The 20,907-nt window shown below is 37.0% G+C and overlaps 1 protein-coding gene across 1 annotated transcript in view; it reads left to right on the top strand.

Annotated features, from left to right (window-relative positions):
* IPO8 (importin 8) overlaps positions 1-20,907 on the top strand; it is a 43,461-nt gene that overhangs the window by 4,407 nt on the left and 18,147 nt on the right. Inside the window, exons 2-19 of the mRNA XM_007439687.4 lie at positions 1,381-1,462; positions 2,814-2,970; positions 4,261-4,419; positions 5,054-5,210; positions 6,755-6,844; positions 7,768-7,862; positions 8,194-8,278; positions 9,016-9,150; positions 10,928-11,027; positions 12,097-12,173; positions 12,953-13,069; positions 14,011-14,100; positions 14,850-15,015; positions 16,313-16,473; positions 17,530-17,655; positions 17,969-18,035; positions 19,283-19,408; positions 20,783-20,880. Coding sequence (XP_007439749.1) covers positions 1,381-1,462; positions 2,814-2,970; positions 4,261-4,419; positions 5,054-5,210; positions 6,755-6,844; positions 7,768-7,862; positions 8,194-8,278; positions 9,016-9,150; positions 10,928-11,027; positions 12,097-12,173; positions 12,953-13,069; positions 14,011-14,100; positions 14,850-15,015; positions 16,313-16,473; positions 17,530-17,655; positions 17,969-18,035; positions 19,283-19,408; positions 20,783-20,880 — 2,088 coding nt within the window. The remainder of the gene's footprint in view (positions 1-1,380; positions 1,463-2,813; positions 2,971-4,260; positions 4,420-5,053; positions 5,211-6,754; positions 6,845-7,767; positions 7,863-8,193; positions 8,279-9,015; positions 9,151-10,927; positions 11,028-12,096; positions 12,174-12,952; positions 13,070-14,010; positions 14,101-14,849; positions 15,016-16,312; positions 16,474-17,529; positions 17,656-17,968; positions 18,036-19,282; positions 19,409-20,782; positions 20,881-20,907) is intronic.

Here is a 20,907-nt window from a genome sequence, read left to right on the forward strand (position 1 = left end):
TAAATTCTATGTCGCATTTACTTTTGCTTGCTTATCTGCTCCTATTTCACTACCTGTACCTGATTTCTCTATTTGTGTCATCCATTTCTTACATTCTTTCAAAAATATATAATAATAAAATGGAAAATAAGAAAAATAATACAATTAAAACTGGATGGCCTATTGAATTTGCTACTGATTGGGAAGAAGGAGGCCCCTAAAACATAAGAAATTCTCAGATTGACAAAGGGTTTTAATATCCCACAGTTCTACATTTAATATCCTACATTTATTTTCATTTAGAAAATGTGGACTTAACTTGAACTTGCAAAAATCTAATGGACTGATTTTTGCAACGTTAGAAAGTATATTTACTGAGCAGTGGCAATCTGGAACTTCTATTGATGTCTTTGACTGAGCCAAGATCTTCTCCAGTGGTTTAAGATATTTTCCCCAAATACATAAAGTCAGCATAGAGCTTAATTAAAAAACAATACAAAATATTCAGTATAGAGCTTCACGTTAATCCTTACATATACAAAATCACATACTGTATAAAGTAGAACAATGAAGATACACAAACTTTAAATCCATAGCAGTTTTCAGTTTACAACTCCCTCGTGCCCCTTTCTATGGGTTGTATGCATTCCAAAAGTGGCCTCTTGTGACCAGCAAAGTAGAACCTTTGAAGGGGGACTTTGCAAAATGCATTTGGCTCAAAGTAGTTGCTTCCATGGTTTCCCAAATTATCTGCACTTGGTTGTAGAAAGCACTTCTGGTGGGCCAGCCAGCAAAGTGAAGCAGCTGTGCATGCAGCCCTGAGACAGCTGTGTCCAGCTTTCCAGAAGATCTGACAACCATTCCTAACTCTACCCTTAAAATGAGCCAAAATTGGACTGGAAATGGGGGATCAGTGGGGATTTTAAGAGTGGGAATTATAATAGTTTGCTTCTCAGTGACCTCCCTCTCTTGCTCATGTCTTTATTAGTGAACCACTACCACACATGTGCCTCCAAAATTAAACCAATTTTCTGCTGAATTTCACTGGCACTATCTTGGGGTGCTTGGGGGCTACAGGTAGGTCCATGGTTGTTCATTCCTGTTGTATAAGATGAAAACAGGAAGTTAAAGAATTTCAAGTGAATATGTTACTATTAGGAGTGTTGTGGTTACTAACAGAATGGACAGTAAATTCCTGAGCTGCTTTGGAGACCTCCACAGCAAAAGATAAGAGAATTGCTTCCTGATTTTAGAACCAAACAGTCTTTGTTGAGTCTAATTCAACTACTTTTCAATAGGAGAGTGGTGCTTTACTCTCCTTTAATAACTAATACCTAAGAGTGCTTAATACTGCTATCTTTAAGTGGTACTTTGCTGATTAACTTTTTATATCCCTTTCAGTCCTACAAGATAATAAACTTTGCTCCTAGTCTGCTACAAATCATTGTTTCTGATCAAGTGGAATTCCCAGTCCGGCAAGCAGGTGGGTGAAGTTCTGCAGCTTGCTCCTATTTATTATGTTTAGAATTGAGTGGTTACAAATTCAAATTATATATTTTTTATTTATTTAATTCAGTTTAATACTGCCTGACTTCAAATGACTCTGGGCAGCTCACAATGTACCAAACAATATAAAAACAATATAATAAGAAACAACAAACTAGAAAAGCAGAAAAAGAAGAAAAGAGCAAGATAGTGAAACCAGCAGAAACCCCCAAACATCCCACCAGCATCTAACAGAGGAGGGGGCTTCAACCACCCTAGCCCAAGGGCTGGGAAAACAGCTAGGTCTTTATGGCCCTCTGGAAGGCCAACAGTGTGGGAGCCATCTGGATCTCAAGGGGAACCTCATTCCTGCGCAACAGAGAAAGCACATTTCCTGGGTCCTGATAGTTGACATTTTATCAAAGGCACTCAGAGCACACCAAGCCTGTCAGCTTGAATCAGCCAGGCTAATGCTATAGGAGATAGCCAGTCCCTCAGATAACAATGCTCAATGAATGTAGAGCTTTATGCGTGTTAATCAACATCTTGAATAGCACATGGAAGCAAACTGGCAACCAGTGAAGCTCATGGAGCAGTGGTGTCATATAGACAAAGCAGGGCATGCCCATACTGCCTACACCGCTGCATTCTGGACCAGCTGAAGTTTCCAAGTGGTCTTCAAGGACAGCCCCATGTAGTTGAGCCTTGAGCTGACTAGGGCATGAATGATTGTCTGAAGGGGCTCCCAATTCAGGAAAGGGTGTGCCAGATGAAGTTGTGCAAAGGCCTTCCTGGCCACAGCAGTCACCTGCTCAGCAAGCAGGAGCTGTAAATCCATGAAGACACCCAGATTCTGCCCCACCCTTGAATGGGGAAGTACAACCCTGTCCAAAGTCAGAGATGGAATATCCCTCTTTTTTATATTTTTATCTTGCTGGCTTCTGGTCTTAGCTAGATTTCATTAATGAACAGGTAAATTGCCTATGAGATCAATCTAGAGGAAGCTCAAAAAGCAGGCATTTTAGAGGAAACTATTTCTGGTTGTTTTTGGTTGATATTTTGTATTTAGGGATATGAATTTTCTGAAAATGGAAATGCCATTCTTGGTTATTATTGCTAACAGCTACTGGTAGATCTGAACTTTATGTATTGAGCTATCTCTAAATATCACGTACATCTTTGGGATTTCACTACCAGGACTTAAGTTCTTAGTTTCTTGCATGCTCCCTGGTTCTTGAATTGTTATTCCCCTTACAGATGGCCCTAACTTATGTTTTAAAGTTAGGTTTATAAACAGCCCTTTTTATGCACCTCTCCCTCTCTCCCTCTCTCTTGTTCTTCAAATACAGCTGCTATTTACTTGAAGAACATGGTAACACAGTACTGGCCAGACCGGGAGCCTCCACCTGGAGAAGTGATATTTCCATTCAATATTCATGAAAATGATCGTCAGCAGATTCGGGATAATATTGTAGAAGGAATTATTCGTTCTCCAGACTTAGTGAGGTATGTCAGAGTTCAGGCTGGGACATGTACCTGAAAGTCCTGAATGTTACACTAAGAAAAGCAGATGCTTCTACTTAGAATAAATTGGGCAGATTTAAATACTTTGATAGATTTTTATTCAGCATAGTTTTGCTTTGAAAAATAGTATTTTGAAGTGGTATCAGATTATAAAAGCAACGAATAGTGAATCAAACAAGTCATTTCTGATAACATTCAGAAGTGGCATCTTATTCAAGAACTGTTTCTAAATGAGATAATTGTAATATTTTCTGTAGAAGTCTACATAGAGAACTGCAGGGATGGAAAAAGGGAAGAGTATAATTATAGTTCTTAAAATATGCCTCATGTCTTTTATGACATCATGGCAGAATTGTTTTCCAGATGAAGATAGGAGAATAGAACTTTTAAAATACCTTATTCTACAAAATATTGCAAGCAAGAGTTCACCTTATTCTGCATGCCAGAGAATTCCTGGCATCAAAGTCAGGGGGAGCATCAAAATTGAGTAAATAAACAAATATAATCCCCACGAACATTCAATGATTACATAGTATGGCTGATATCATACGTAGAATCTGGAAATGGGCTATCTGATTTGGCTGCTTTTGTTGGATATCATCCAAAGTCTGGATAAAGATGTTCACCATTGTCTGGTGCAGAATAGTGCAAGTTTATGGCCCTCTTATTGGCTGGGCATTAAGAGACTTGTAGCCATAGAATTTTAGAATCATATGTCCAGCACATATTGTAAAATCGGAGTTGGAAGGAACCTAAGAGGTCATCAAGTCCAACCCCCGGCACCCTGCAGGATTCATTACACCATCTCCGATAGATGACTATCTATGTTTGAAACCTCCAGTGAAGCATGGAGCATACTAGGTTTGGAAAGGTTTATCTGTTTCTGGATTATCTAAGTGAGAAAATGGTCTAAAGCTGGCAGACCTTACTGTCTTTATTTCCAAGGCCATTTATAGTTTTACATCTTGATTTTTGTATCTGGTGATCATTAATTTGAAGATATTATCTGTTATTTGATAAGTGTGGGAGCAGAGAGAAGAAAGTAGTGATGCTTTCTGTACAGTTACATCCTATGTTGAACTTTCTTTGGCCTATCCTTTAAAAGCATTCTGATATTTCTTTTTCAGAAGAATTTGCTGACAGCTGTTATTAGACAAAAAGTTCATACCTGGTTTCTGATATAATTCAGGAGTTGATGAAGCAAGTCCTTTATCAGACCCTCTTTCTATTTTTTCTTCACTCCCTCCTTTCCCAATCTTTTTTTTTTTTCAGAGCTCAGCTGACAATGTGCCTCCGTGCTATTATTAAGCATGACTTCCCAGGTCACTGGACTGCAGTGGTGGACAAGATTGGGTTTTACTTGCAGTCTTCCAATAGTGGAAGCTGGCTTGGAAGTCTCCTGTGCCTGTACCAACTGGTAAAAACCTATGAGTAAGTGGATCTTTATCAAGGAAGGTATCTTTCCTAGCAGCCACAGAAGGTGACTGAGTCCAGAAATAACCTCCAGGTTCATGAGTGCATCTTCCTTTTACTTGCCTTGTTTCTTGCAAAACTAGCTTCCTGATTCTGTAAAGATATATGGGTGGGGACTGGAGGGTATTGTTCATGCAGAGGAAAGCATTTGAGCTGGAAAAAATTCCTCACATGAAGTAAAGTAAGATAAGAATGAGAAACGTATTCTTGGAAATACACATTTTCCCATTTCTGCCTACGTTGGATTTTCTCCAGGTAAGTGTAGGAAAGCTTGATCATCCAAATAATGAGAGATCAGGTGAAATGGGTGACTCAGTTGTAAGATTCTGTATCTTTTATTTACTGTGAGGCTATGCTCCAAAATGCCTCTGATCTGGTGTGTTAGAAAAATGGATAAAATTAGCTCTAGTGCTGCACTAGGGAAATTAACGTAGCTTCTCCTTTTTGCTCTGTTTGGATTTGTTGCATTCTGCTGCAGAGATGAAATAATGATTCTAAAGGGCACCAGTTCATTTTTTTAACAAAATGAAGCATAGGGACAAGAGTTAACTTTGTTCCCTAAATGTGTTTGGGTCTGATTTTTCCCCCACAGATATAAGAAAGCTGAGGAACGAGATCCTCTCATTGCTGCAATGCAAATATTCTTGCCTCGGATTCAGCAGCAGATGATCCAACTTCTTCCTGACAATTCCCATTATTCTGTGCTCCTTCAGAAACAGATCTTAAAAATTTTCTATGCACTTGTTCAGGTATGAGCCTATATACTGAAAGCAATAACAGTATGAATTCCCAAAAAAGAAAATCCTTTTTTAGAATTATGACCCACAAATGTATATTTTGAAGTATGCCTTTATTGATTTCAGGGCAGCTACTTTCAAGCCTGTGTGTTTAATTTGTAGGCCTCCAACATTTAATAAAGAAATTCGATGATGAGACTGTATCTTATAAATATTCCTTTGCTATTTATATTTAATTTTGCTGTCATATGCCTAAGCATTTCCCTGTTTCTCCATCAGAAGAAAAGGGTACTCTGTTGAGTGGTATTTGCTAGCGGAGTCTAACGAAAACATTTTCTTTCTGTAACCTGTAGAAAAATAGATATTCCTTTCTGTTTTTGGATCAATACTCTTTTAGTCCTGATCTATGTACCCAAGAGAATCTGTAGGAACTATGCAAGTGTGAATGTGGGGTTTGGTTTGGAACAAAGGACAGGGTGGGCAGAATGTGTCAGAGAGTCCATATTGTTACTTTTAGTGAAGCTGGGGTATTGTGCGAATCAGAGGCAGCAGATCACATAAAATTGTTGCTCTAGAACATTTTCATGAGCTTCCTGGAGAGAGGCTTGTTTATTTATTTATACTTATTAAATTTATATGCCCCTCCATCTCAAATATGTGACTCTGGGCAGCTAACAATTAAAAACAAAATAAAAACAGTAAGCAAAACTATCAAGAAATGGTTCCAAGAGTCCTGTGTGCTGCTTCCAGTCTTGAATGTTGTTTGTATGACATGATAGAATATTCATGTTATTTCTGGACTGAACTTTCACTTTGTGGGGATTGTTGCAACTTCATTTTTTATTGTGGCGCATCGGTCTGAAAGAAAATTTTGGATGTGTGGTACAAAGGTGTTATCCTGTTCGACTTAGCTAAATGATAAGCATCATAAAATTTATGTATTTATTACAAATGCTTTTATGTTACTTTAATTGTACGATTCTAAGAGGCTTATAGCACAACACAGACTACATATCATAGGTAACAATAAATCAACATTTAGCAAAACTGAATAATAACAGTAATAAATATTTTTTATTATTAGATCAAGGTATATTTTTCATCCTTGCCTCATTCCCCAAACACACATTTTAAAAATCACATTTTTAAAAGCTTCCTCAATTTTGAGGCTGTTGTTCTTAGATTTGGTGGGAGGGCATTCCATAGGAGAGCAGCTCCTGCTCTGATTAACTGAGAGCAAAAGAATGTCCTGGGGTCAAGGAGTTGTTCCACAATAACAATCCTCTTTTTTTCCCCTTATTGCTGAGTATGTAATTATTAGCTCACTGTCATTTAAAACAAAAGATTGAGATGGTAGCTGGCTGCTCCCAATGGATAACTAGTTGGCTATCATATTACATAGGCTCCAAGGACAGCAAGGAAGGTAGTCCATGGTCACTGGAGGTAAAAAAAAGCATTGAAGCTTCCTGTTAATAAATTGTCTAATGATTTTCTTTAATTTCTGTCAGGTATTCAACAATATTGACATTATCTTTTTCCTCCTCTTTTAACTTCAGTACGCTTTGCCACTTCAGCTGGTGAATAATCAAACCATGACTCAGTGGATGGAGATTTTCCGGACTGTCATTGACAGAAGTGTGCCTCCTGTAAGGTTTACATTACTGGACAACTTTAATATCCTTTGGGTGCATTGGAAAAAGGGGTATTTAGCTTGAGAAGCTTTTTTCCCCAACTGTATAGAGGGCCTGCCCTGCTTTCGCTGTATTCTAGTACTTTAAAAGAAGGCATAAAGAAGAAGTGGAGCAATTGCTCCCACTCCCTTGCTTTTGGCTCAACAAGAATGTCATGTATGAAAAGTGAAACAGGTTGATATCTAGGTATGTTAAATTGTGGTTCTGAGCAATTTACTCATTACCACAGTGCCTGGATCATATACAACCGCCTTCCTCTTTGACCATGCTTTCTCTGGCTCCCATGCTGGGAGCAGGTCCCAGCTGGTGGTAGATGGGAATATAGCTTTTACATTACCCATATGAGAACTTATTTTGTTGACTGAAAGCAGAGGTGGGCAACCCACAAGCCTCATATGACCCTTTGAGCACCTCCAGATTGTGCTGCTGATATTTGGCAGCAAAATGGCCAGTTGTCATCTGCTTGATTTGGGATAGTTTTGGAGTGGGTTTGGAGGATTGAGAGTGGGTGTGTGAACAGTTGGCTTACCATTCCCATTCTAAACACTCAAAAAACAAGCCCCTCCAATTTGACCCCATGCCTTCTGGTGGCATCATTCCAGCACTGGATGGCTTCCTGCAGCTCTAGAGAAAGTTGTTGCTACTGACCTCTGACAGATTGGGTTTAAAACATGTGCTCCACTTTTATATGAATGGCATGCCACCTTGAGGATATGCTAACATAGGACTGTATTATCACTAGGTCATTGTCAGCACAACTGTTTGAAAGTCTCTTTCAAAGTTGTGTCTGGAGGCTATAGATTCTTCTTACCATGCTCCATTAATGTTAACTGCTCACTCATGGCTGTTGATGGCTGATAGTTTTTTCCTTTGGTTAGGAAACTCTGCAAATTGATGAAGATGATCGGCCAGAGTTGGTGTGGTGGAAATGTAAGAAGTGGGCTCTGCGGATTGTTGCTCGTCTTTTTGAAAGGTTATTATACTGATAACAAAAAACAAAATTTCTAAATCGTGTTTTGGCACTCTTTGATTAACACGTTTATAATGCTTCCAGATCTTAAATGTTTTTTTATAAATTTGCCCCAAGTCCAAGTATCAGCAAATCTTCCTAAAAATTGGCCCATCAGCTTTAAGAATGTGGCAGTTTTTAATGGGGTTTGTGCATCCCTTTTGTCATAAATTTAACAGACTGCCTTTAACTCTCTGAATGGGAACTAATTGGATACTTAATGATAATGCAGTGTACTTTAGTAGCTTTGTATAAACTAACATATTTATGTTCTTTTGCTTTAAAATTTTTAAAGGTATGGTAGTCCTGGAAATGTAACAAAAGAATATTTTGAATTTTCTGAGTTCTTCTTGAAAACTTATGCTGTGGGAATCCAGCAGGTAAAGGCCTGTCTTATTTTGTAAGACATTTTAAATTGTCCTTTTGTAGCATCCACTGAAGACATTTATTCTTATGTGAAAGAGTAATGTTTATAATTCAGCAACCTTGGATGAGAGATACAGGAGATGATTGATCATATCTTATAAAACTATTTATAAGTTGTTTTGGATAATGAGATGGCTTGTATTTTCTTAGCAGAAACCACCTAAGGTTTAGTATTTAGATCCCATTAAAAGCCCCTAATTTTATTGAAATCTCACTTAATCAGAAAGTTCTATTGTAGAAGCCACTGTTTGTAGCTCTCATCTCTGAGTTATCATTTAGTTGGCTGTTTGGAGGACTGGATTTGGCCCACAGCTTTCAGCTGATGATCCTAATCAAATAGGTTGTATATTATTACAGGAATCTTCCCCAAAAGATTTCCAGTTATCCTGAGTGGTACATTCAGGAAATCTTTAATGAAGCAATACCATCCTTAGAAGTCTAAGAAACTCCAGGGTACATTTTCTATGGAAATGTGATTGCTAGCTTTACTTTTTTAATCAGATCTTTCTCCTGTCATATCAATTTGTTAGCTAAAACTAAAAAATAATCTAGAATGTGATAAATATATTGGCCTTTGTCTGTTGCTTAAAATGATTGTGCAGTTTCTTTTTTCAACACTTTAAACATACTGGGTTAATGTTGAGTTCTGATTGCATACAGTGATGTCACAGTGCCTTCAACATTCCCTTAGGTACTCCTAAAAATCTTGGACCAATACAGGCAGAAAGACTATGTAGCTCCACGTGTCCTTCAACAAACATTAAACTATCTGAACCAGGGAGTCCATCACTGTATAACCTGGAAGCAAATGAAGCCACATATGCAGGTCAGTGTTAAAGCAGAAATTTGTGCCTGAATACTTGAGTAATTTTGAAATAATAGTAACAATTGAGGGAATTATAACTCTAATGGAAACACAGTCACTGGACAGAGATAACCAGTTAATGATACAGTTGTTTTACTTGTCTATATTTCTATCTCCCACTGCCTATAAGATCAATTTCTGGAATAATAAGTTTTAATTTACAAGATATTGCATCAAATGTAAGGCTGTTACCAAATAAATCTTTTCCTTTGCCTCTTACTCCCCACCTCGTTATGTAAAAGGTGAGATATGATTAATTGCAATGCAAATTCCTACAAATAGTACAAATCATGCTAGAACTATTATTGCAGTTTCAGTCACAGTGTGGAAAGGTGGGCAGTCAATTTGGCTTTAGCATTCCAAATCACTTACAGTTTCTACATATGTAGAGCATAGGGCATCCTTGTTTGAAGGATCCACTGTAGAAGGAAAGATGGAGTGGGATGTAATAATCAACATCACCTCCCCATTGTTAAAACTCCTCTATCCAATGTAAAGATTCCTCTGAAGTCTTAAAACTACTAATTCCTAAATCCTGACTTCATTAAGTGGAATTATAGAGCATAGGATGGGCCTACAATCTCAGGAAAAGAAGCATTTGCTTTAAGGAGTTGCAGACAGGTGTTACCCGGTGCTTCAGAGTATCTTTTGTGCAACTCCAAAGTGCTGCATGGCCTTAATATTTTCATTTTTATGCTGTCTCTTTCCTAAAATCCTTTCCAAATGATACTTCTTGGCATAAATAATTTTAGAAGCATTCTTTTGAGGGCAGTGTTATATTTAGGTTGGCATATGTTGCTAGTGATTCTCTTTAAATCTCAATTCATATCTGCAAAATGGGAATAAATGGTGAGCTAGACATTTATAACATGAGATTTAAAGCATAAAAGATCTTTTCTGAAGTATTGTGCATATTGAAATTACTACAGAACCAACAATAGCAATTGATATCCTTAAACCAGCTTGTTTCTTCTTGTTTCTCTCTGTTAAGGGTGCTCCAACAAGAATGAAAAATTTTAGATTTGTTTCTGGCAGACAAGCGTTTCTCTTGCATCTCATTTGATATAGCTGTTATTTTCTCAAAGGTCCTATGATGGACTGGGCCAAAATTGAAGGCTCTGTAACATGCACTTTGCTTTCCCATGAACTAAAACACAAAGAATGTGGTGCAGCTCACCCCACAGATCTTTGGTCTAGGTCTAGCTCTTATGGGAGTGAACAACTATAGTCCTGTTCAATCTGAACAAAAATGTAGCCTTTAATTATATCTCAGCTGGGAGAAAATATTTGAGGTGTCCAATACTTAAGCAAGGCAACTCTGGACTGGGGAATATATTCCTGGCCTTAAGAGGATCTCCACTGGTTGCCAGATGATATATCATATTGTATATTGCAGGATTTAGGAAAAAGGTTTTTTGGGAGTGAACAACTAAGTGGATTATTAACTATTAAGATACAGTAAATGAGAACCAGTTTGTTGTAGTGGCTAAGATGCTAGGCTAGAAACCAGGAGATCATGAGTTCTAGTCCTCCCTTAGGCATGGGTGATTTTGGGCCAGTGGCTGCCTCTCAGCCCAGCCCACCTCACAGGGTTCTGGTTGTGGGGAAAATAGAGAAGGAGCATTAGGTATGTGCACTGCTTTGAGTAGATCAGAAATAAAGGCAGGATAACAAATAAATATATTCCATTACATTTGATCACTTGAACAGTTAATTTCCCTTTTGCTTTCCTTATTAGACTTTGTGTGAAGAAGTCATCTTTTCTCTGATGTGTTATAAAGATGAGGATGAGGAACTCTGGCAGGAGGACCCATATGAGTACATCCGCATGAAATTTGGTAATTTGTTGTTCAGTGCATAATTGTCATTGGTATCCTGCTCTTGAAGAATGCCTGGTAATGATACACTTTGCTATGCATTTAGGTCAGCCAACGCTTAGTCTTATTTCTTTGCACAAGACAGGAGGACATACCACATTGCAAGGAGCCTGTATTTCTGATTACTTACACAGTCCACCCCTTTCCTAAGCTCCTGTTTTCCATAACTCTTGTGAACTATGATTGTAGAGAAAAGTGTGTGAGGAGGGTGGAAGGAGGTTGGCAAAAGCAAAATAAGGAAGCAGTAAAAAGATAGGGGATCCAGTTGAGCAGTTCATCCCCATTAATGATTACTATATTATAATGATAAAATGTTCGTTCCCGTTGAAGGATATACCATGAACAGGTGGTGAAAGCTGAAGCAGTAAAATATTTCGTAGAAAATTTGTGTAGAAAAATGGCTTTGGCAGTGTGGCCAGTGCTGGTCAGGATTTAGACTTCTTTTATGAAGTTCTCATTTATAAACTTCAGTGATATACATATGAAAAGTTTACAGGAGTTTATAACTTCAGATGAACAGGTTTTGTGCAGGAAATGGGCTTGTTGAACCACTACATCGTTTTATGCACCTTTCCTTCTTTATAAACTGACCTTGACTATAAATTCCTGTTTAGCGGGACTCAGGGTAATCTAATAAAAACTTAAGCAAGAATCAAACTTTATTGCGGTTAATTGATTCCAACGTATCTTGACATCAGATTTCTTAAACAAGAGTTGAATGTAGTTCTTACCTTTTCTGTTAATGGCACACTGTTTGCACATAGCTGTTTTTCACTTCATTCTAATATTGTATATAAAAACATAGAGGCTTATCACTATATTAAGAATTAATGGGTTTATTCAGTGTGGGGGGGGTGTTCTTTATTTTTCTTTTGCTGATTTTTCTCTTTTGTTCCCCTTTACCCTCTCTTTTTTATATATTAAAGAAAAAAGAAAAATCAATTACTATATAGCTTGTCCATGTTCCATCACTTTTAGAATGATTTGTTAAATTGTCAATGTAGTAACACCCTTTTTCAAACCTTTCAAGATGTGTTTGAGGATTATGCATCCCCTACAACAGCAGCACAGATTCTTCTGTACACTGCAGCAAAAAAGCGAAAAGAGGTATGTCTCATAATTTTATCAAAATGTGATGGCTTTTTAAATAGGTCACACAGTATTTGTTCCTCTATTCTTTAACAGCAGTTGTTGCACTTATATTCATATCCTTCCCGTTGTAAAAAATGTATTAAATATATTTTTAACTTTAGGATCTCTGGGGTTGAGTACATAGCCTGAACCATTCCTATGATTAGGATGTTATCTTTGTATGTAACTAAGTCATTTTAAGTTAAGGACTGACTTAAGATCTTTCAGGAATTTTACTTTTGTGCTGATATTGGACTGCAGGTTCACATTTCCATTGTCATAAACGCCAGCAGTTCTTTTTAACATCCAAAAACAGTTTTGTTAGTTGTTTCTTCTTTTAATTTATTAAGATAATACAACTGGGAAAATACATGGAACATTTTGAACAATCACAGAATTAAATCAACAAGGACAGTAGTGTTTCCTCTCCACTCCAGTATTTAAATATTAATAGATTCCCCCTGTCCTCCTCTGAGGTTTAATGCCTTGTTTAAATGTAGCAAAGTGTTTCCAAGGCAGATATCAGTTTATTTGAACATTGGTGTAAATTCTAGGCAACTCTAGAATTTATAATTTTTTCTTGAAAAAGTACCTGGCTTTCAGAGTTACAGGTTGTAAATTAAAATATATATTGTACAATGTGTTTTACCAAAACAGTCATCTAGTTTAAATTAATCTCAGTGTTGGTGACTTTCCTAATTATTTTGCTTGAGGTTTCATTTTTCTACTTTCCTGTGTATGTGCTATTTGTTTAGGTGTTACCAAAAATGATGGCATTTTGTTATCAGATCCTCACTGAGCCCAACATTGACCCTAGAAAGAAAGATGGGGCATTACATGTGATTGGATCACTAGCAGATATTTTGCTGAAGGTAAAACTACGAAGTTATGTAAAATGCATATAGTCTTATCTCTAGAGATGTAGTCTTACATGTTGACACCTGGGCTTCCTGATACTTAAAAACCTCATGAAAGAGCCCAGTTGCATATCGGTGTCCCTGATTAAAAAGTCTTTGTAGAGAAAGAGTTGATTCTGTAGTTGTCAGGCTGGGCAAGAACCGAGCCTATTCATTAACATCCAGGACTTAGCAAAGAAGGCTTTGGTTACGCCTTGTGGCCTCTGTAAAAATTGCAGGTTAAGTTTGTCCACTGGTTGAACAATGCATTCTACTCCCTGCAGCAAGATGTTTTTCTTACTGATTGCATGCATTTCTTACTCCACCTCCTGCCAGACAGGAACCAGTTGCAATAGTGAATGTCCATGTCTATCACTTGACACTTTTAAGTGCTTCTTATATATTTGGTTTATAATCTGCATTGCATATGCTAAAGCCATACAACACTGAGAGTCCCCTGTGGCTAATTGTTATACAAGGAATTCAGCTTTGAGCTATGTTGTGATTGTGTATCCCTTTAGACTCCTTAATGATTGGTCATAGCAAAGCCATATTTATGTGTACAAGTCCTTTACAAGTACTCGTTCCAAGTAGGGTTCTAATATGTATATTTATTCAATCAACTAGTTTGCGCCTCTGCAGTCTCCCTTGGTTGGGCTGATGGCAGCAGCAAACACTATCACTGCATTGTGTTAGTTAGCCCAAGTAATAGGATATTTTAAGTCCTTTTATATGAGCGGTTTCAGTTTTATATTTTGGCATCTGTCTTTTTCTTTGCTGATATCATTCCAAGATATTTTTTAAAAATTAATTTGAAGCCAGTCTAACAGTTTAATTTTAAGAATTACATGAGAGTTACTATATGTAAAAATGGAGACAAAGGCACTTCTTTTTGTGTTGGTTATTACCCCCATTAGAAAAGCGTATTCAAGGATCAGATGGAGTTGATGCTGCAGAATCATGTCTTTCCATTATTCATGTCAAATCTTGGATATTTAAGAGCAAGAGTAAGTGACTGGAACATACGCCTTTTTCCATGATGATTTGAGTTTATCTGCCCATGCATGGGGGTAAAATAGATGTTTGATTGTAGACAGAACTAGTAATGCATTTAGCAGAATACACATTAAATCTTACTCATTCTCATGCTGAAGCTGTGAAGGTTGATTTGAGGGGCTGGCATATTGGGACAAAAATTACATTCCTGCTCCCTTTAGGATAGTGTTTGAGAAGGCAGAATCCTACATGAGCTTTTGTAAGATTCTTTGGGCCAAAGAATATGCTGTGTATTTATATATTTTAATAGGCTGATTTAATGGCTGACTGTTCCCAGAAGGCCACGTGAGATGGTATCTTGGTTGCTGTTTCATACATCAACCCATTTTATGTGGTTGTAGTTATTATATTTGCTGTTACTCAGAAAAACATAATGGGTAGTTCCAGTCCTTCATTTCTATTACAGTCTCTCATGTTTCCTCTAAATTATATATGGAAGGTGAAGGATAGCATTCTGTATACAAATGCCTTGAGCACAAAGAAAGATCTATTTGAATCTTGGCCTCTGATTTCATTGCTGATTTATTATTAATTCTTTTTGGGGGGGATGTACAACTGTATTGTGAGTAAGACTGCCTTGAAAATTATAAGGCAGGATATAAATCTACTGATAAATTCAGAACTGTTAACACACAAATGATTTCTCTATATAATATCTGATCTTGAATAGTGTCTGATTTGCTTTTTTCTTGTGCTGCAGTCCTGTTGGACCCTTCGTTCATTCAGCACCTTAAAATTTCACAATGAGCTCAATCTAAGGAATGCAGTTGAGCTAACAAAAAAGAGCTTGATTGAAGACAAAGAAATGCCTGTCAAAGTGGAAGCTGCCATTGCACTTCAGTCCTTGATAAGCCATCAGGAACAAGGTTTGATTTTCACTTTCTTTGGTTGCCCACTGTTTCCTTTCTCTACCATTACTCTATGCAGCATATTTTTCTGGCACCTGTCTTCTAAATCTCACTTTTGATGTTTTGTTGCTTATCTCTACTCATGTGCTCTCTCTTTCTTTCTTCCTTTTGCCACTCTCACCCCCCCCCCACTTATAAAGCATGTTTCTTGGTTTATGGATTTCCCTGTTTCTTCCTGTTTTTTCAGTATACTTAAGAATTCATATTAAATTCTTTGGCTTCTATTTTTACTCTTCCTTTTGATTCAGTTTTTGTCTAACTGGCTATATTCTGATGTGATTGAAGACAGGGAATACTACATACAAAGATACTAGTTTCAGAGTGTTTTAAATATAACTAGACAACCCTGTAAGCCATTGGGTCATCCTCTGAGAGTAAGATAGTGCAGTCCAATGTGACCAGAATAAACATTAAATTTTAGGTTGACCATATTTTTTTTACCCCAATGCTGGATGGTCCCCTGATCATCTAATAAGGGTATATATCATAAATAGAAAAATAATTGTAGTGGCAAACAAATTTCAATAATAAGTCAATATTTACTTACCTAAACAGATAAACAGAATGACCGCAGCAGGCAAAAAAGCAATGGGGGTGGGAGTGACTTCTGACTTCCTGCCAGCTTCCCCATTGACTTTGCTTGTGGGAAGCTGGCAGGGACCATCAGAAATCATGATCAATTGACCATGGGGATGCTGCAACAGCCACAACTTTGCGAATAAAACTGGTCTGAACATAGTGAAAATTTTAATTCCACAGGAGTAATGGGTCCTGGATTTTTTACACATTCTTTAAGTTAGTAGATTTTAGGTACCTTGATTCAAAAATTGTTGCAGTATAATGCACCCTTTGGGCTACTTTGAGGATAGAAAGAGATCAACATAATGAGAGTTTTAGTAGTATGTAGATAAATGTATTTATATCAGAGTAAGTCCTCCTGATGACTTCATGGATTCATGAATTTAGGGTTTTTGGCCAACAGCATGGAAGTGGTTTGTATCTCTTTCTTACAGGATGATTTTTCGGGTTTCAAATCTAGCATTCCCTGTTAATGCAATTCATTAGAAAAAACAGTGAAAAAGAAGCAGGTGGACAGGTAGAAATATAGGACATTATTATGGAAGACAAAAGAGGGATACCAAATGCAATTAAGAGCTCATTTGGATCTTGACTCAGACAAGCAGATATTTGTCTCATAATCCACTTTATCTGTTTGAATTAATTCTTTCCCTTTTTTTTTTTTTTTTTTTTTTAGCAAAGGAGTACATTAAGCCCTATATCAGGCCTGTTATGCAGGAGCTGCTGCTTGTAGTTCGAGAGACTGAGAATGATGATCTTACCAATGTAATTCAGAAGCTGATTTGTGAATACAGCCAAGAAGTAGCAACTATTGCTGTGGAAATGACACAGCACCTGGTAAGTGAGGGTAGGAATTCCCTTTCAGATGAAGGCTTTTGATATCTAATTTGTGGATATTTTGTACAAGCAAAGTTTTTATAAAGGGAGGTGTACCAACCAGCCTGAAATGATCCAATTATCACTTTAGATTACTGAAAGTTAGTCTAGACTTAATTTTCCTGTCAGAAGGAAAAGATTATTCATTTGCAATGGAGAAAAACAAACTTGTTAAACCTACCTCTTATCCCTGAAGACGCCAAAATGAGAGAGAAGTGAGATTTGAAGTAAGTGCCAGACAATATTTAATTCATATTCAAGTTTGACAGAAAGTTAACAGTTAGATTCTAAACAGGCAGATAAATGTTTTGCAGTTTGAACATAATAAAATAATATCATTCTTACTTTGTTTTAAAAGGGCTAGCTAATCAGTTCAGAAGTATTTTTAGAATATTGCAAATGATTTGTAATCAGCTCTGCCTTTGTTTCACTTTTGGAATACCCTTTTCAAACGTTAAAGTTTTCTGTACTAATTTCGAAAATGGTTAAAAAATTATCATTGGCCCCTGAAGTTTCTCCAATACCTCATCTGGGTTGTCCTCTTTTCCTCGCTTGACTCTTCAGCCATGTACTTGTTTTTCAGACAGTTTAATCCCATAAATCTTAAATCTCTGTCTTATATGAATCCCTTAGTCAATATTCCTTAATCCAGATTTTTATCCAGAATTGCAACAGTGCCAAAGAACACATAGAACACATTCATCTTTTCAGTTTTCTCCCTTGTTGTTCTCTTCTTTCTTTTCTCCTTTTGTTTTAAGTGTTGCACAGTAAGCTTAATGCAGCAGAAACCAATGCAAGATGACATAAATATGGATGATGTGTTAGTGGGCTGCAAGGATACCAGGTTTATCCAAAAATAACAAACAAGACTATGTTGTTTCATGGAGGGAAATCAAACCTCTAATTAGGGTTAATCAAAATGCAAATTTTTGATTGCTGGATTTTGAAGTTGATGCAAGGATTTTGTGATTACTATGTCAGTCGGTTTCTCTGATGTTCTGCATTTAATTTCTTTAGGCAGAGATTTTTGGTAAAGTTCTTCAAAGTGAAGAATATGAAGAAATGGAGGATAAAACTGTTATGGCCATGGGGATCCTGCATACAATTGACACAATCCTTACTGTTGTGCAGGACCACAAGGAGGTGAATCTTCTCAACCATTTGAAAACGGGGTTCAAGAGTTTTTGCAATGAGAAGTGGTATAGAAATTCTTTTAGTAAATGAATAAACCAGTAAACAGTGCAAGCCAGGAGATGGCACTATAGACTTACCAGCTGTATGAGACTTTTGCATGCAACTTTCACCTAGTAATAATATAAAATATTTTAAATAAGAAGGACTTTTTGTTTGACTCTTTGCTTTACGAAAATTCTTTGCTTTAGAAAAGTTGCTTATTTAAGAAAAAATGTCTTTTGGTGTAGGAACTTCACTTAAGTGGTTTCTTTCTTTTCTTCAGATAACTCAACAGCTGGAGAGCATTTGCCTGCAAATCATTGGTCTTGTCTTGCAGAAACATGTAATAGGTACTTTGAAAAGCCATCTAGACAATATTTGCTTTCTTATTTAATATGGCAGAGGATTGAGTTATTCTCTAATCTGCTATAACCAGTGATACAGCTCCTTGTCCATTTTTCCCATCTAGATTAGACTTAAACCAAAGTTACTATGAATTTGTGGTGTATTATTTATTCATGATTAGAGTGCAACATGTTCTGTACCCAATTCACTTCTGAATGGAGAGAGGGGAGGGATGATGGAACCAAAGATAAGAATGTAGAACTTTACCTGTGGGATTTCAGTTCAAATTACAGTTGAGTCACAACCTTCCTCTTTGATTTTAGATGTTATCTCTTAGCTTCAGTTTTCCACCTGTGAAAGAATATCATTAAATATCATTCCTGTAGGGAAAAAGTTGAGAGTTATTCTTGAACTAACAGATTTAGAGGAAGATGACATCACCCTCTGTCAATGGCCTGTTCCTAAAGCTGACTGCTTATCTTTCAAATTGTTCTGTAGAATCCAGATGGGCTTTGGGTAATTCTCCAGTAGTGGGAAAGTATTGCTTGGTTTCTCCCATCTTTTCCCTGTTATATCACTGAGGGTAGAATCCCACTGTCAGTGCCTATGAGTAGGAGAGGTGTCCATTAGTGGAACAGGAGAGAGAGAATGCTGTAATTCATGGTAACTCCTCCCCACCACATTCACAGATTCTCATAATCTGCTCCAGAGGTGACTCAATCCTCCAGAGTGGATTTTAGGATCACACAGGTACTACAGTGAGAAGGAGAACTAGTTTAAGTTTAAATAATCTTATCTCAGAACCAGCTGTCTTCTAAACGCTTTCCTGATTGTATTCTAAATCATTCCTGCCTTCCTTCTAAAAATCTTGAGGTATGCTTTAAATAGAAGTAGGCATACATATAATAGCAGGTACATCAGTAAACTGAAATCAGACCTGTAGGCATTATTTATTCTATGTTAGAGGAAATTTAGGGGCATATTGCACAGTCAGGGAAATTTGTTTTTGTCCCGCTATCTTTGTTGGTATCTGCCAAATGCAGTATTTTGATTCCAGGCTTAAACAAGCCTGTGCAATGCAATAAATGTGGTGCTAGCATCCACACCAGACCTGGGACATTTGTTGTCAGAATATGTTACAGAGATCTTTCCTAATTCATTTGAAATAACTTTTAATAGGTTAGGTGGCATTTGTAGGTATTCTTTCTGTATCTCTTATATCCGTTTGCTTGGGGTTTTTTCTTCCTTTCAGAGTTCTACGAAGAAATTCTCTCTCTAGCATACAGCTTGACATGCCATCTTATTTCACCCCAAATGTGGCAGCTCCTGGGTGTCTTATATGAAGTGTTTCAACAGGACTGCTTTGAGTACTTTGCAGGTAATGACCTTTGTAGTTTGCTCGAAAAGATCACCAATTGATAGTAGAAATAAATTGAATGTAGAATAATGTTGGCTAGCAGTGGTTAGGGAAGTTGTAATGGACTGTCAATTGTCAATTTGTCTTAGTGGAAACACATTGATTTGTTCCCCAGTGCTATAAATTCAGGGTTAGATTTGCACAAGAATCCTGTGTAGAGTTGTGTGTATTTAAAATGCCCAGGTTGAACAAATTTGTATATTGTGGTCAGATTTTGCTGATTTGGGGGATAATCAGGGACCTATTCAGGTTTTGCCCTCTGAGCTATTCAAAAGTTATTCAAAGATCCTTCTAACTTTAAGAGAGAGATAACTTTAAGAGTTATCCCACTTCCAGCTTGCCCATGCCATTCACAAGACTAGAAACCTCTGTTACAACTATTCTATTTTTATATATAGTGTTATGTTATATAAATACAATCCAGGGGTCCTTGCTCCACTTGATACAATAAAAGAGGGAGAGAGAAATGTGTATGAAGTAAATTGAGAAAAACTGTAAATTGTTTCATTTAGATAGCAAACAGCAAGGGAGAAAGCTGGGATTCTTGGGATACCCAGTCCCATTTTATATCTTTCACCAGAAGAATGGATTTCATGAAGGCTTGGCTGTTTTCTTGTTCCTGTTGAAGGCTTCTGGTGATGGGAGGGAGGAGAAGTAGTGTCAGGCATGGCATGGTAACGATGGCTTTATCTGTCTGCTGGCCCTAGCGGGCAAATAGAGCTTCCTGGGTGCAGAGATTAATTCAGATCCTCTCTCTGAATTTCCCACTGGTCTTCCCCTTGGGGGGAGATTGGAATGAAGAAATAATCCCCCCCCCCATCCATGCCCAATGCATTGGCCAAATGTTGTTCCTTTCTTAGAAGAAGCTTTCTAGCAACAGGTCCATGCTGATATAAAAATGAAGGTTTCACCCTAAATAAATAATGCAATTTGCTATGAATAAGTTAGCTAAATATTATCTACCTTCATTTTTCCTTTTGCCTTTATTTGCTTTACATTATTCAATATCTTGTAATGGATAGAGAGGGAAGTTTATACTGGGGTTCTGAACCTCAGTTGAGGTACAAACGTTATCAGGAGTCTTTGTGAACATAACATGGGATCATGTCTTATACACTTTCCTGAAATTCTTAGAGGAGGGCCAGAATAAATGCGATAAATATTTTTACAGCAGATCCACATGTCACAGCTTTATGCATGTACTAAATATAGAATTTTCAAAATTACAAATGAATCAGCTTAGTGGGTGACTATAAAATAAAGCAAGGGCAATTCTGTACAGTAAATTTATTTATTTTATTCTCAAAATTAACTCTTTTACTTCTCTCTTTCTAGATATGATGCCTCTATTGCACAACTATGTCACTGTGGATACTGATATTTTATTGTCAAATTCCAAAAATTTGGAGATAATTTATACTATGTGTAAAAAGGTAAGTTTTGCAGTTGCTCATACTTTT

The sequence above is a fragment of the Python bivittatus genome, unplaced genomic scaffold (assembly GCF_059951505.1).
Source record: "Python bivittatus isolate LINGU-HERP-01145 unplaced genomic scaffold, Pbiv_v1 ctg000330_np1212, whole genome shotgun sequence".
Classification (NCBI taxonomy): domain Eukaryota; kingdom Metazoa; phylum Chordata; class Lepidosauria; order Squamata; family Pythonidae; genus Python; species Python bivittatus.